Source organism: Salvelinus fontinalis, unplaced genomic scaffold (genome assembly GCF_029448725.1).
Source record: "Salvelinus fontinalis isolate EN_2023a unplaced genomic scaffold, ASM2944872v1 scaffold_0614, whole genome shotgun sequence".
NCBI classification, from domain to species: Eukaryota; Metazoa; Chordata; class Actinopteri; order Salmoniformes; family Salmonidae; genus Salvelinus; species Salvelinus fontinalis.
In genome coordinates, this window is record NW_026600823.1 from 11,965 (window position 1) to 28,445 (window position 16,481).

General features: G+C 48.9%; 1 protein-coding gene across 1 annotated transcript; it reads left to right on the top strand.

Moving 5' to 3' along the window:
• Nucleotides 1-350: 350 nt before the first annotated feature.
• On the top strand, nt 351-6,929 carry LOC129846739 (matrix metallopeptidase-21-like; the record flags this gene model as incomplete). The annotated part of the gene is made up of 4 exons (XM_055914586.1): nt 351-547; nt 2,386-2,513; nt 3,359-3,531; nt 5,344-6,929. Coding segments are annotated over 4 exons (810 nt in total), but the record flags the coding sequence as incomplete, so codon positions are not given.
• Nucleotides 6,930-16,481: the final 9,552 nt, after the last annotated feature.

Sequence of the window (16,481 nt, forward strand, 5' to 3'; positions counted from 1 at the left end):
GTTCAACACAGTGTCTGGTCTGTTTCCCTCACAGTGTCTGGTCTGTTTCCCTCTAGGAGACTGTAAGGGCCAGTTCAACACAGTGTCTGGTCTGTTTCCCTCTAGGGGACTGTAAGGGCCAGTTCAACACAGTGTCTGGTCTGTTTCCCTCTAGGGGACTGTAAGGGCCAGTTCAACACGGTGTCTGGTCTGTTTCCCTCTAGGGGACTGTAAGGGCCAGTTCAACACAGTGTCTGGTCTGTTTCCCTCTAGGAGACTGTAAGGGCCAGTTCAACACAGTGTCTGGTCTGTTTCCCTCTAGGGGACTGTAAGGGCCAGTTCAACACAGTGTCTGGTCTGTTTCCCTGTAGGAGACTGTAAGGGCCAGTTCAACACAGTGTCTGGTCTGTTTCCCTCACAGTGTCTGTTTCCCTCTAGGAGACTGTAAGGGCCAGTTCAACACGGTGTTTGACTGGATCAGGAAGGAGCGTAGCCAGTACGGTGAGGTGGTGATTCGTTTCAACACCTACTTCATGAGGGACGGCTGGTACTGGCTCTATGAGAACAGGTAAAAAATGGACAAATAATCACAATCTTAAAGTTGACCTTTCCGTTCGTCAGCACCTCTTCAACGACTTTGGGTGTGTGTCAATTCATTCCTACAGACCAACAACTATATATGTGTATTTTGAAAACAAAGAGATAGACTTCCTAAATCATCATTATAAAAAGAATGGAAGAGAGGTTGAAATATTTATATATATATATATTTATATATATATACTGTATATATACAGTACAAGTCAAAATGTTAGAACATCTACTCATTCAAGGGTTTTTCTTTATTTTGACTATTTTCTACATTGTAGAATACTAGTGAAGACATCAAAACTATGAAATAACACCTATGGAATCATGTGTCAACTTGAGGTCTGGAATTGTGAGTGGAAATGTCTAAGAGTAACAACGGCTAAACCTCAAAGTGGTAGGCCACACAAGCTCACAGAACGTGACCGGCGAGTGCTGAAACACGTAAAAATCGCCTGTCCTCGGTTGCAACACTCACTACCGAGTTCCAAACTGCCTCTGGAAGCAACGTCAGTACAATAACTGTTTGTCAGAAATGGGTTTCCATGGCCGAGCAGCCGCACACAAGCCTAAGATCACCATGCGCAATGTCAAGTGTCGACTGGAGTGGTGCAAAGTTCGCCGCCATTGGACTCTGAAGCACTGGAAACGCGTTCACTGGAGTGATGAATCACGCTTCACCATCTGGCAGTCCAACGGACGAATCTGGGTTTGGCGGATGCCAGGAGAACGCTACCTGTCCCAATGCATAGTGTCAACTGTAAAGTTTGGTGTAGGAGGAATAATGGTCTGGGGCTGTTTTTCATGGTTCGGGCCCCTTAGTTCCAGTGAAGGGAAATATTAACGCTACAGCATACAATGACATTCTAGATGATTCCGTTCTTCCAACTTTGTGGCAACCGTTTGGGGAAGGCCCTTTCCTGTTTCAGCATGACAATGCCCCCGTGCACAAAGCAAGGTCCATACAGAAATGTTATTTTTTCGACATCGGTGGGAAAGAAGTTGACTGGCCTGCACAGAGCCCTGACCTCAACCCCATAACAGATGGAACCACAGTCAAGAGGGAGACTCAAGCCTCTAACATATAGAGCCACAGTCAAGAGGGAGACTCAAGCCTCTAACAGATGGAACCACAGTCAAGAGGGAGACTCAAGCCTCTAACAGATGGAGCCACAGTCAAGAGGGAGACTCAAGCCTCCAACAGATGGAACCACAGTCAAGAGGGAGACTCAAGCCTCTAACAGATGGAACCACAGTCAAGAGGGAGACTCAAGCCTCCAACAGATGGAACCACAGTCAAGAGGGAGACTCAAGCCTCCAACAGATGGAACCACAGTCAAGAGGGAGACTCAAGCCTCCAACAGATGGAACCACAGTCAAGAGGGAGACTCAAGCCTCCAACAGATGGAACCACAGTCAAGAGGGAGACTCAAGCCTCCAACAGATGGAACCACAGTCAAGAGGGAGACTCAAGCCTCCAACAGATGGAACCACAGTCAAGAGGGAGACCTTTGGGTTGAATTGGAACGCGGAATGCGAGCCGGGCCTAATCGCCCCAACATCAGAAGAGTGGAGCAGCAAAGGGAGGGACCAACTCCATATTAATGCCCATGATTTTGTAATGAGAGGTTTGACGAGCAGGTGTTCGTTCACATACTTTTTGTCATGTAGTGTATGTACAATTACATTCATTATGTTGTATACACATTACATTCCCAAAAATATAAAGATAAATATCTACATTTTTTTTAAACGCACGTAAATATATGGTTCTTCATCGCAAGGGTTCAAATCATTCCTCTCTCTTTATGAGGACAGGACCAACCGAACCCGCTATGGTGACCCGGTCGCACTTCAGATGGGCTGGCACGGCATACCCACCGACGGGGTCGACGCATGTGTTCACGTGTGGAACAGGAACACTGATGCTGTCTACTTCTTTAAAGGTAATGGACCTGACGACAGTAAACCTCTCTCACACACAGATCTAAAGGTAATGGAACTGACGACAGTAAACCTCTATCTTTCTCTCACACACACACAGATCTGGAAGGACATTTTATACAGTATATTTTGTTTGTCTAAAAGTGTTTTGTCTAGTAGTCTTGACTGTGGCTCCATCTGTTAGAGGCTTGAGTCTCCCTCTTGACTGTGGCTCCATCTGTTGGAGGCTTGAGTCTCCCTCTTGACTGTGGTTCCATCTGTTAGAGGCTTGAGTCTCCCTCTTGACTGTGGTTCCATCGGTTAGAGGCTTGAGTCTCCCTCTTGACTGTGGTTCCATCTGTTGGAGGCTTGAGTCTCCCTCTTGACTGTGGCTCCATCTGTTGGAGGCTTGAGTCTCCCTCTTGACTGTGGCTCCATATGTTAGAGGCTTGAGTCTCCCTCTTGACTGTGGTTCCATCTGTTAGAGGCTTGAGTCTCCCTCTTGACTGTGGCTCCATCTGTTAGAGGCTTGAGTCTCCTCTTGACTGTGGCTCCATCTGTTAGAGGCTTGAGTCTCCCTCTTGACTGTGGCTCCATCTGTTGGAGGCTTGAGTCTCCTCTTGACTGTGGTTCCATCTGTTGGAGGCTTGAGTCTCCTCTTGACTGGTTCCATATGTTGGGACTTGAAACCCTCTTGACGTTCAACTCTGTCTGTAAATCGTAGGCCAGACCTACTCTATCATATGGCTGTTTTAATTGATTCTTGTTAGTTTCGTTTTTTTAAGCGATTTGAAATTCTCTGTTATGAAAATATCGAAGTTGAATAAATAGATCATATTTTTTATGTATATCTCCTTGTGTACACTAGGCACCCAGTACTGGAGGTATGACGATGACAATGACCAGGTGTTGACAGTGGACCCTGAGGGACACCTCTACCCTAGACTCATCTCTGAGGGGTTCCCAGGGGTGCCCAGTCCTATAGACACAGCATTCTATGACAGGAGGGACTACCACATCTACTTCTTCAAGGGCACTTATGTAAGTCATTAACATCTTGTGGATTAGCCATATATCATTAACATCTTGTGGATGAGCCATATGTCATTAACATCTTGTGGATTAGCCATATGTCATTAACATCTTGTGGATTAGCCATATGTCATTAACATCTTGTGGATTAGCCATATGTCATTAACATATTGTGGATTAGCCATATGTCATTAACATATTGTGGATTAGCAATATGTCATTAACATCTTGTGGATTACCCATATGTCATTAACATCTTGTGGATTAGCCATATGTCATTAACATATTGTTGATTAGCCATATGTCATTAACATATTGTGGATTAGCCATATGCCATTAACATATTGTTGATTAGCCATATGTCATTAACATATTGTTGATTAGCCATATGTCATTAACATATTGTGGATTAGCCATATGTCATTAACATATTGTGGATTAGCCATATGTCATTAACATATTGTGGATTAGCCATATGTCATTAACATATTGTTGATTTGCCATATGTCATTAACATATTGTTGATTAGCCATATGTCATTAACATATTGTGGATTAGCCATATGTCATTAACATCTTGTGGATTAGCCATATGTCATTAACATATTGTTGCTTAGCCATATGCCATTAACATATTGTGGATTAGCCATATGTCATTAACATATTGTGGATTAGCCATATGTCATTAACAGATTGCGGATTAGCCATATGTCATCAACAGATTGCGGATTAGCCATATGTCATTAACAGATTGCGGATTAGCCATATGTCATTAACATATTGCGGATTTGCCATATGTCATTAACATATTGTGGATTAGCCATATGTCATTAACATATTGTTGATTAGCCATATGTCATTAACATATTGTGGATTAGCCATATGTCATTAACATAGTGTGGATTAGCCATATGTCATTAACAGATTGTTGATTAGCCATATGTCATTAACATATTGTTGATTAGCCATATGTCATTAACATATTGTTGATTAGCCATATGTCATTAACATATTGTTGATTAGCCATATGTCATTAACATATTGTTGATTAGCCATATGTCATTAACATATTGTGGATTAGCCATATGTCATTAACAGATTGTTGATTAGCCATATGTCATTAACATATTGTTGATTAGCCATATGTCATTAACATATTGTGGATTAGCCATATGTCATTAACATATTGTGGATTAGCCATATGTCATTAACATCTTGTTGATTAACAAATCAAGCAGATAAATGAAAAACAAACAGGAAGGAGATTAATAAAGAACATAAAACATTAATCAACAATATGTTAATGACATATGGCAAATCAACAATATGTTAATGACATATGTCATCAATATATTGTTGATTTATGTTTTATGTTCTTTATTAATCTCCTTCCTGTTTGTTTTTTATTTATCTGCTTGATTTTGTTGTTTAAATGTAAAGTGTTTAGTGATTTTTAAAGCACTTTAAATAAATAAATGATACATTTTAAATGTTCCTCAGCAGATCTCTCTCCATAAAAACAGCTCAGTAAGGGCTACATACTTCTCCACAGAGATGAATCATTCCTTGTTTAATATTTCACAATTATATCCAAGTGGAAAAAGTGGAGGGAAAAAATTGCCTGAATCAGTTGTTACAACACGACACGTGAAAATATTGTGTTCCGCAGAAAATCCCCATCGGAGTTGTTTGTTTTGGTAAATGGATCATTTACCATCTTGTTGTTTAGTGCGTTTATCACCGGCCTCGTTTGCCATTTTTTCAACGGTTCTTTATTTTGTTCCTCCTCCTGTCATCTAAACGCGTAAATATGTTCCGACAGGTGTATGTGTTCGACGTGACGGCCAACCGCTTGGCCCCAGGCTTCCCAAGGAAGATCACAGCTGTGTTCCCAGCAGTAGTGTCTGGGGATCACCCGGGCGGTAACATAGACGCCGCCTACTTCTCCTACACACACAACGCCGTCTTTCTCTTCAAGGAGACACAGTTCTGGAGGGTGGTGGGGAGGAGCAGAGAGCGCTGGAGGAGACCGTCGTTGCCACGCAACGGCCTGATGCCACACAGGAAGGTGGAGGAACAGTGGTTTGATATTTGTAACGTTCACCCCTCGGCCCTGAAGGTGTCTCGTCGCTGAGAGGGGGGCTATGAGGGTACTGTGTAACGTTCACCCCTCGGCCCTGAAGGTGTCTCGTCGCTGAGAGGGGGGCTATGAGGGTACTGTGTAACGTTCACTCCTCGGCCCTGAAGGTGTCTCGTCGCTGAGAGGGGGGCTATGAGGGTACTGTATAACGTTCACTCCTCGGCCCTGAAGGTGTCTCGTCGCTGAGAGGGGGGCTATGAGGGTACTGTGTAACGTTCACCCCTCGGCCCTGAAGGTGTCTCGTCGCTGAGAGGGGGGCTATGAGGGTACTGTGTAACGTTCACCCCTCGGCCCTGAAGGTGTCTCGTCGCTGAGAGGGGGGCTATGAGGGTACTGTGTAACGTTCACCCCTCGGCCCTGAAGGTGGCCCGTCGCTGAGAGGGGGGCTATGAGGGTACTGTGTAACGTTCACCCCTCGGCCCTGAAGGTGTCTCGTCGCTGAGAGGGGGGCTATGAGGGTACTGTGTAACGTTCACCCCTCGGCCCTGAAGGTGGCTCGTCGCTGAGAGGGGGGCTATGACGGTACTGTGTAACGTTCACCCCTCGGCCCTGAAGGTGTCTCGTCGCTGAGAGGGGGGCTATGAGGGTACTGTGTAACGTTCACTCCTCGGCTCTGAAGGTGGCTCGTCGCTGAGAGGGGGGCTATGAGGGTACTGTGTAACGTTCACCCCTCGGCCCTGAAGGTGCCCCGTCGCTGAGAGGGGGGCTATGAGGGTACTGTGTAACGTTCACCCCTCGGCTCTGAAGGTGGCCCGTCGCTGAGAGGGGGGCTATGACGGTACTGTGGGATTAGGGGAACCTGGACCCAGATCGGTCTGCCCTCGTACCAACTCCAAACATGACACTGAGTGAGGGAGCACAGGCCCTGTAGCTATGACAACAGAGTTCCCAAAGTGACCGCTGGTTTCACAGTAAACTGACTTATATCCTATTATATTATAGGATGTATTAGTTTACAACACATTTAATTCATTATGATAACTATTGTTAACTATTATCAACCTTGTACATGTCGACAGTATATATTTAGTTGTTTCAAAAACATTGTTGTTATTTTAATAGTTTACACATAGGTCGTTGAAGACAATAATGCCTTTTGGAATGTTCTTATTTTTCTATTTTATAAAAGTTTTATTTATATAAAATCAGTTGTATTATATGGACTGAATTGAATTTGACAAAAACAACTCTGAAAAGGCCGTTTTTATTAGGCTGAGATCAGAAACATGTTCCCTATTAAAAAGATTTGTAACGACAAACAAAATGGCTGCTGTTGTCTTTGTGTGGATGTGATTGGCTTCATTGATCAATACCACAGAACACATTCTGGAATGATTGATACGTGAAATCTCTATGGTAACAGCAAATTCTAAACATGCAGATATTGTTATTCTGGTAAAATAAACAATAGGATGGCCGATTTTGTAAGATTTTATAAAGTTAATATTGTCATTTCAATATCACTGTTTCACTTTTTTAATGCCATTAAACGATGTCCCTATTCAAACTGTTTTTTAGCAAGTATTCCTGCACAATACAGAAGTGAGGGTTAGCCTTATATTCAATTTATCACAATTTTTATGGAATTACTTTTGTGCCTTTATTATCAAGCAAACCTTTTGAATTCGAGATCAAAATGGTTAGTATTGCAAACAAAACAAAAAAATGATATTGAAGCAAAACATGAACTAACACTGCATTGTCAGGTGTCCAGTAGAGGTTGGTGTTTGAAAGCAACTTGGAATCGAAGAAAGCACCGAAACCACTGAAAAATCAGTGGAATCTCGCATTTTACGATACACAGGTTGAAAAACCACGTGATCAAACGAAGGTTTGGACGTGATAATGTTACCTTGAAACGAGCATCGGTACGTTGTGTTGGATCAGTAGTGCCTTGAAAACTGCATCGGAGCTCCTGTATCAATCTCTCCCATCGCTAGGGATCGCCGTCACCACAGCAACCTAACTACAACGGCCTGGCGATGATGTGTAGCTCAAACTCCAAGCCAAACTCTACAGAGTCCAGCCCCTGGATCCTTCATCTGTAGCCCTCTGCTTCATCTGGTCCGATCTCATTCCCCTCCCTGGATCCCTTATCTGGTCCATTCTCATTCCCCTCCCTGGATCCCTCATCTGGTCCATTCTCATTCCCTCCCTGGATCCCTCATCTGGTCCATTCTCATTCCCCCTCCTGGATCCCTCATCTGGTCCATTCTCATTCCCCCTCCTGGATCCCTCATCTGGTCCATTCTCATTCCCTCCCTGGATCCCTCATCTGGTCCATTCTCATTCCCTCCCTGGATCCCTCATCTGGTCCATTCTCCTTCCCTCCCTGGATCCCTCATCTGGTCCATTCTCATTCCCCCTCCTGGATCCCTCATCTGGTCCATTCTCATTCCCTCCCTGGATCCCTCATCTGGTCCATTCTCATTCCCTCCCTGGATCCCTCATCTGGTCCATTCTCATTCCCTCCTGGATCCCTCATCTGGTCCATTCTCATTCCCTCCCTGGATCCCTCATCTGGTCCATTCTCATACCCCTCCTGGATCCCTCATCTGGTCCGATCTAATTTCCCTCCTGGATCCCTCATCTGTAGCCCTCTGCTTCATCTGGTCCATTCTCATTCCCTCCTGGATCCCTCATCTGGTCCATTCTCATTCCCTCCTGGATCCCTCATCTGGTCCGATCTCATTCCCCTCCTGGATCCTTCATCTGTAGCCCTCTGCCTCATCTGGTCCATTCTCGGTCCCTCCTGGATCCCTCATCTGGTCCATTCTCATCCCCCTCCTGGATCCCTCATCTGGTCCATTCTCATTCCCTCCCTGGATCCCTCATCTGGTCCATTCTCATTTCCCTCCTGGATCCCTCATCTGGTCCATTCTCATTCCCCCTCCTGGATCCCTCATCTGGTCCATTCTCATTCCCTCCCTGGATCCCTCATCTGGTCCATTCTCAATCCCCCTCCTGGATCCCTCATCTGGTCCATTCTCATTCCCTCCCTGGATCCCTCATCTGGTCCATTCTCATTCCCTCCCTGGATCCCTCATCTGGTCCATTCTCATTCCCTCCTGGATCCCTCATCTGGTCCATTCTCATTCCCTCCCTGGATCCCTCATCTGGTCCATTCTCATTCCCTCCTGGATCCTTCATCTGGTCCATTCTCATCCCCTCCTGGATCCTCCATCTGGTCCATTCTCATTCCCTCCCTGGATCCCTCATCTGGTCCATTCTCATTCCCTCCTGGATCTCTCATCTGGTCCATTCTCATTCCCTCCCTGGATCCCTCATCTGGTCAATTCTCATTCCCCTTCCTGGATCCCTCATCTGGTCCATTCTCATTCCCTCCCTGGATCCCTCATCTGGTCCATTCTCATTTCCCTTCCTGGATCCCTCATCTGGTCCATTCTCATTCCCTCCCTGGATCCCTCATCTGTAGCCCTCTGCTTCATCTGGTCCATTCTCATTCCCTCCTGGATCCCTCATCTGGTCCATTCTCATTCCCCTCCTGGATCCCTCATCTGGTCCGATCTCATTTCCCTCCTGGATCCCTCATCTGTAGCCCTCTGCTTCATCTGGTCCATTCTCATTCCCTCCTGGATCCCTCATCTGGTCCATTCTCATTCCCTCCTGGATCCCTCATCTGGTCCGATCTCATTCCCCTCCTGGATCCTTCATCTGTAGCCCTCTGCCTCATCTGGTCCATTCTCATTCCCTCCTGGATCCCTCATCTGGTCCATTCTCATCCCCCTCCTGGATCCCTCATCTGGTCCATTCTCATCCCCCTCCTGGATCCCTCATCTGGTCCATTCTCATTCCCTCCCTGGATCCCTCATCTGGTCCATTCTCATTTCCCTCCTGGATCCCTCATCTGGTCCATTCTCATTCCCCCTCCTGGATCCCTCATCTGGTCCATTCTCATTCCCTCCCTGGATCCCTCATCTGGTCCATTCTCAATCCCCCTCCTGGATCCCTCATCTGGTCCATTCTCATTCCCTCCCTGGATCCCTCATCTGGTCCATTCTCATTCCCTCCCTGGATCCCTCATCTGGTCCATTCTCATTCCCTCCTGGATCCCTCATCTGGTCCATTCTCATTCCCTCCCTGGATCCCTCATCTGGTCCATTCTCATTCCCTCCTGGATCCTTCATCTGGTCCATTCTCATCCCCTCCTGGATCCTCCATCTGGTCCATTCTCATTCCCTCCCTGGATCCCTCATCTGGTCCATTCTCATACCCCTCCTGGATCCCTCATCTGGTCCATTCTCATTCCCTCCCTGGATCCCTCATCTGGTCCATTCTCATACCCCTCCTGGATCCCTCATCTGGTCCATTCTCATTCCCTCCCTGGATCCCTCATCTGGTACATTCTCATTCCCTCCCTGGATCCCTCATCTGGTCCATTCTCATACCCCTCCTGGATCCCTCATCTGGTCCATTCTCATTCCCTCCCTGGATCCCTCATCTGGTCCATTCTCATTCCCCTCCTGGATCCTTCATCTGGTCCATTCTCATTCACTCCCTGGATCCCTCATCTGGTCCATTCTCAATCCCTCCTGGATCCTTCATCTGGTCCATTCTCATTCCCCCTCCTGGATCCTTCATCTGGTCCATTCTCATCCCCTCCTGGATCCCTCATCTGGTCCATTCTCATTCCCTCCCTGGATCCCTCATCTGGTCCATTCTCATTCCCTCCCTGGATCCCTCATCTGGTCCATTCTCATTCCCTCCCTGGATCCCTCATCTGGTCCATTCTCATTCCCTCCCTGGATCCCTCATCTGGTCCATTCTCATTCCCCCTCCTGGATCCCTCATCTGGTCCATTCTCATTCCCTCCCTGGATCCCTCATCTGGTCCATTCTCATTCCCTCCCTGGATCCCTCATCTGGTCCATTCTCATTCCCTCCCTGGATCCCTCATCTGGTCCATTCTCATTCCCTCCTGGATCCCTCATCTGGTCCATTCTCATTCCCTCCCTGGATCCCTCATCTGGTCCATTCTCATTCCCTCCTGGATCCTTCATCTGGTCCATTCTCAACCCCTCCTGGATCCTCCATCTGGTCCATTCTCATTCCCTCCCTGGATCCCTCATCTGGTCCATTCTCATTCCCTCCCTGGATCCCTCATCTGGTCCATTCTCATTCCCTCCCTGGATCCCTCATCTGGTCCATTCTCATTCCCTCCTGGATCCCTCATCTGGTCCATTCTCATTCCCTCCCTGGATCCCTCATCTGGTCCATTCTCATACCCCTCCTGGATCCCTCATCTGGTCCATTCTCATTCCCTCCCTGGATCCCTCATCTGGTACATTCTCATTCCCTCCCTGGATCCCTCATCTGGTCCATTCTCATACCCCTCCTGGATCCCTCATCTGGTCCATTCTCATTCCCTCCCTGGATCCCTCATCTGGTCCATTCTCATTCCCCTCCTGGATCCTTCATCTGGTCCATTCTCATTCACTCCCTGGATCCCTCATCTGGTCCATTCTCAATCCCTCCTGGATCCTTCATCTGGTCCATTCTCATTCCCCCTCCTGGATCCTTCATCTGGTCTATTCTCATCCCCTCCTGGATCCCTCATCTGGTCCATTCTCATTCCCTCCCTGGATCCCTCATCTGGTCCATTCTCATTTCCCTCCTGGATCCCTCATCTGGTCCATTCTCATTCCCCCTCCTGGATCCCTCATCTGGTCCATTCTCATTCCCTCCCTGGATCCCTCATCTGGTCCATTCTCAATCCCCCTCCTGGATCCCTCATCTGGTCCATTCTCATTCCCTCCCTGGATCCCTCATCTGGTCCATTCTCATTCCCTCCCTGGATCCCTCATCTGGTCCATTCTCATTCCCTCCTGGATCCCTCATCTGGTCCATTCTCATTCCCTCCCTGGATCCCTCATCTGGTCCATTCTCATTCCCTCCTGGATCCTTCATCTGGTCCATTCTCATCCCCTCCTGGATCCTCCATCTGGTCCATTCTCATTCCCTCCCTGGATCCCTCATCTGGTCCATTCTCATTCCCTCCTGGATCTCTCATCTGGTCCATTCTCATTCCCTCCCTGGATCCCTCATCTGGTCAATTCTCATTCCCCTTCCTGGATCCCTCATCTGGTCCATTCTCATTCCCTCCCTGGATCCCTCATCTGGTCCATTCTCATTTCCCTTCCTGGATCCCTCATCTGGTCCATTCTCATTCCCTCCCTGGATCCCTCATCTGTAGCCCTCTGCTTCATCTGGTCCATTCTCATTCCCTCCTGGATCCCTCATCTGGTCCATTCTCATTCCCCTCCTGGATCCCTCATCTGGTCCGATCTCATTTCCCTCCTGGATCCCTCATCTGTAGCCCTCTGCTTCATCTGGTCCATTCTCATTCCCTCCTGGATCCCTCATCTGGTCCATTCTCATTCCCTCCTGGATCCCTCATCTGGTCCGATCTCATTCCCCTCCTGGATCCTTCATCTGTAGCCCTCTGCCTCATCTGGTCCATTCTCATTCCCTCCTGGATCCCTCATCTGGTCCATTCTCATCCCCCTCCTGGATCCCTCATCTGGTCCATTCTCATTCCCTCCCTGGATCCCTCATCTGGTCCATTCTCATTTCCCTCCTGGATCCCTCATCTGGTCCATTCTCATTCCCCCTCCTGGATCCCTCATCTGGTCCATTCTCATTCCCTCCTGGATCCCTCATCTGGTCCGATCTCATTCCCCTCCTGGATCCTTCATCTGTAGCCCTCTGCCTCATCTGGTCCATTCTCATTCCCTCCTGGATCCCTCATCTGGTCCATTCTCATCCCCCTCCTGGATCCCTCATCTGGTCCATTCTCATTCCCTCCCTGGATCCCTCATCTGGTCCATTCTCATTTCCCTCCTGGATCCCTCATCTGGTCCATTCTCATTCCCCCTCCTGGATCCCTCATCTGGTCCATTCTCATTCCCTCCCTGGATCCCTCATCTGGTCCATTCTCAATCCCCCTCCTGGATCCCTCATCTGGTCCATTCTCATTCCCTCCCTGGATCCCTCATCTGATCCATTCTCATTCCCTCCCTGGATCCCTCATCTGGTCCATTCTCATTCCCTCCTGGATCCCTCATCTGGTCCATTCTCATTCCCTCCCTGGATCCCTCATCTGGTCCATTCTCATTCCCTCCTGGATCCTTCATCTGGTCCATTCTCATCCCCTCCTGGATCCTCCATCTGGTCCATTCTCATTCCCTCCCTGGATCCCTCATCTGGTCCATTCTCATACCCCTCCTGGATCCCTCATCTGGTCCATTCTCATTCCCTCCCTGGATCCCTCATCTGGTCCATTCTCATACCCCTCCTGGATCCCTCATCTGGTCCATTCTCATTCCCTCCCTGGATCCCTCATCTGGTACATTCTCATTCCCTCCCTGGATCCCTCATCTGGTCCATTCTCATACCCCTCCTGGATCCCTCATCTGGTCCATTCTCATTCCCTCCCTGGATCCCTCATCTGGTCCATTCTCATTCCCCTCCTGGATCCTTCATCTGGTCCATTCTCATTCACTCCCTGGATCCCTCATCTGGTCCATTCTCAATCCCTCCTGGATCCTTCATCTGGTCCATTCTCATTCCCCCTCCTGGATCCTTCATCTGGTCCATTCTCATCCCCTCCTGGATCCCTCATCTGGTCCATTCTCATTCCCTCCCTGGATCCCTCATCTGGTCCATTCTCATTCCCTCCCTGGATCCCTCATCTGGTCCATTCTCATTCCCTCCCTGGATCCCTCATCTGGTCCATTCTCATTCCCTCCCTGGATCCCTCATCTGGTCCATTCTCATTCCCTCCCTGGATCCCTCATCTGGTCCACTCTCATTCCCTCCCTGGATCCCTCATCTGGTCCATTCTCATTCCCTCCTGGATCCCTCATCTGGTCCATTCTCATTCCCTCCCTGGATCCCTCATCTGGTCCATTCTCATTCCCTCCTGGATCCCTCATCTGGTCCATTCTCATTCCCCCTCCTGGATCCCTCATCTGGTCCATTCTGCATCCCTCCCTGGATCCCTCATCTGGTCCATTCTCATTCCCCCTCCTGGATCCCTCATCTGGTCCATTCTCATTCCCTCCCTGGATCCCTCATCTGGTCCATTCTCATTCCCTCCCTGGATCCCTCATCTGATCCATTCTCATTCCCTCCCTGGATCCCTCATCTGGTCCATTCTCATTCCCTCCTGGATCCCTCATCTGGTCCATTCTCATTCCCTCCCTGGATCCCTCATCTGGTCCATTCTCATTCCCTCCTGGATCCTTCATCTGGTCCATTCTCATCCCCTCCTGGATCCTCCATCTGGTCCATTCTCATTCCCTCCCTGGATCCCTCATCTGGTCCATTCTCATACCCCTCCTGGATCCCTCATCTGGTCCATTCTCATTCCCTCCCTGGATCCCTCATCTGGTCCATTCTCATTCCCTCCCTGGATCCCTCATCTGGTCCATTCTCATTCCCTCCTGGATCCCTCATCTGGTCCATTCTCATTCCCTCCCTGGATCCCTCATCTGGTCCATTCTCATTCCCTCCTGGATCCTTCATCTGGTCCATTCTCAACCCCTCCTGGATCCTCCATCTGGTCCATTCTCATTCCCTCCCTGGATCCCTCATCTGGTCCATTCTCATTCCCTCCCTGGATCCCTCATCTGGTCCATTCTCATTCCCTCCCTGGATCCCTCATCTGGTCCATTCTCATACCCCTCCTGGATCCCTCATCTGGTCCATTCTCATTCCCTCCCTGGATCCCTCATCTGGTACATTCTCATTCCCTCCCTGGATCCCTCATCTGGTCCATTCTCATAACCCTCCTGGATCCCTCATCTGGTCCATTCTCATTCCCCTCCCTGGATCCCTCATCTGGTCCATTCTCATTCCCTTCCTGGATCCCTCATCTGGTCCATTCTCATTCCCTCCCTGGATCCCTCATCTGTAGCCCTCTGCTTCATCTGGTCCATTCTCATTCCCTCCTGGATCCCTCATCTGGTCCATTCTCATTCCCCTCCTGGATCCCTCATCTGGTCCGATCTCATTTCCCTCCTGGATCCCTCATCTGTAGCCCTCTGCTTCATCTGGTCCATTCTCATTCCCTCCTGGATCCCTCATCTGGTCCATTCTCATTCCCTCCTGGATCCCTCATCTGGTCCGATCTCATTCCCCTCCTGGATCCTTCATCTGTAGCCCTCTGCCTCATCTGGTCCATTCTCATTCCCTCCTGGATCCCTCATCTGGTCCATTCTCATCCCCCTCCTGGATCCCTCATCTGGTCCATTCTCATCCCCCTCCTGGATCCCTCATCTGGTCCATTCTCATTCCCTCCCTGGATCCCTCATCTGGTCCATTCTCATTTCCCTCCTGGATCCCTCATCTGGTCCATTCTCATTCCCCCTCCTGGATCCCTCATCTGGTCCATTCTCATTCCCTCCCTGGATCCCTCATCTGGTCCATTCTCAATCCCCCTCCTGGATCCCTCATCTGGTCCATTCTCATTCCCTCCCTGGATCCCTCATCTGATCCATTCTCATTCCCTCCCTGGATCCCTCATCTGGTCCATTCTCATTCCCTCCTGGATCCCTCATCTGGTCCATTCTCATTCCCTCCCTGGATCCCTCATCTGGTCCATTCTCATTCCCTCCTGGATCCTTCATCTGGTCCATTCTCATCCCCTCCTGGATCCTCCATCTGGTCCATTCTCATTCCCTCCCTGGATCCCTCATCTGGTCCATTCTCATACCCCTCCTGGATCCCTCATCTGGTCCATTCTCATTCCCTCCCTGGATCCCTCATCTGGTCCATTCTCATACCCCTCCTGGATCCCTCATCTGGTCCATTCTCATTCCCTCCCTGGATCCCTCATCTGGTACATTCTCATTCCCTCCCTGGATCCCTCATCTGGTCCATTCTCATACCCCTCCTGGATCCCTCATCTGGTCCATTCTCATTCCCTCCCTGGATCCCTCATCTGGTCCATTCTCATTCCCCTCCTGGATCCTTCATCTGGTCCATTCTCATTCACTCCCTGGATCCCTCATCTGGTCCATTCTCAATCCCTCCTGGATCCTTCATCTGGTCCATTCTCATTCCCCCTCCTGGATCCTTCATCTGGTCCATTCTCATCCCCTCCTGGATCCCTCATCTGGTCCATTCTCATTCCCTCCCTGGATCCCTCATCTGGTCCATTCTCAATCCCCCTCCTGGATCCCTCATCTGGTCCATTCTCATTCCCTCCCTGGATCCCTCATCTGATCCATTCTCATTCCCTCCCTGGATCCCTCATCTGGTCCATTCTCATTCCCTCCTGGATCCCTCATCTGGTCCATTCTCATTCCCTCCCTGGATCCCTCATCTGGTCCATTCTCATTCCCTCCTGGATCCTTCATCTGGTCCATTCTCATCCCCTCCTGGATCCTCCATCTGGTCCATTCTCATTCCCTCCCTGGATCCCTCATCTGGTCCATTCTCATACCCCTCCTGGATCCCTCATCTGGTCCATTCTCATTCCCTCCCTGGATCCCTCATCTGGTCCATTCTCATACCCCTCCTGGATCCCTCATCTGGTCCATTCTCATTCCCTCCCTGGATCCCTCATCTGGTACATTCTCATTCCCTCCCTGGATCCCTCATCTGGTCCATTCTCATACCCCTCCTGGATCCCTCATCTGGTCCATTCTCATTCCCTCCCTGGATCCCTCATCTGGTCCATTCTCATTCCCCTCCTGGATCCTTCATCTGGTCCATTCTCATTCACTCCCTGGATCCCTCATCTGGTCCATTCTCAATCCCTCCTGGATCCTTCATCTGGTCCATTCTCATTCCCCC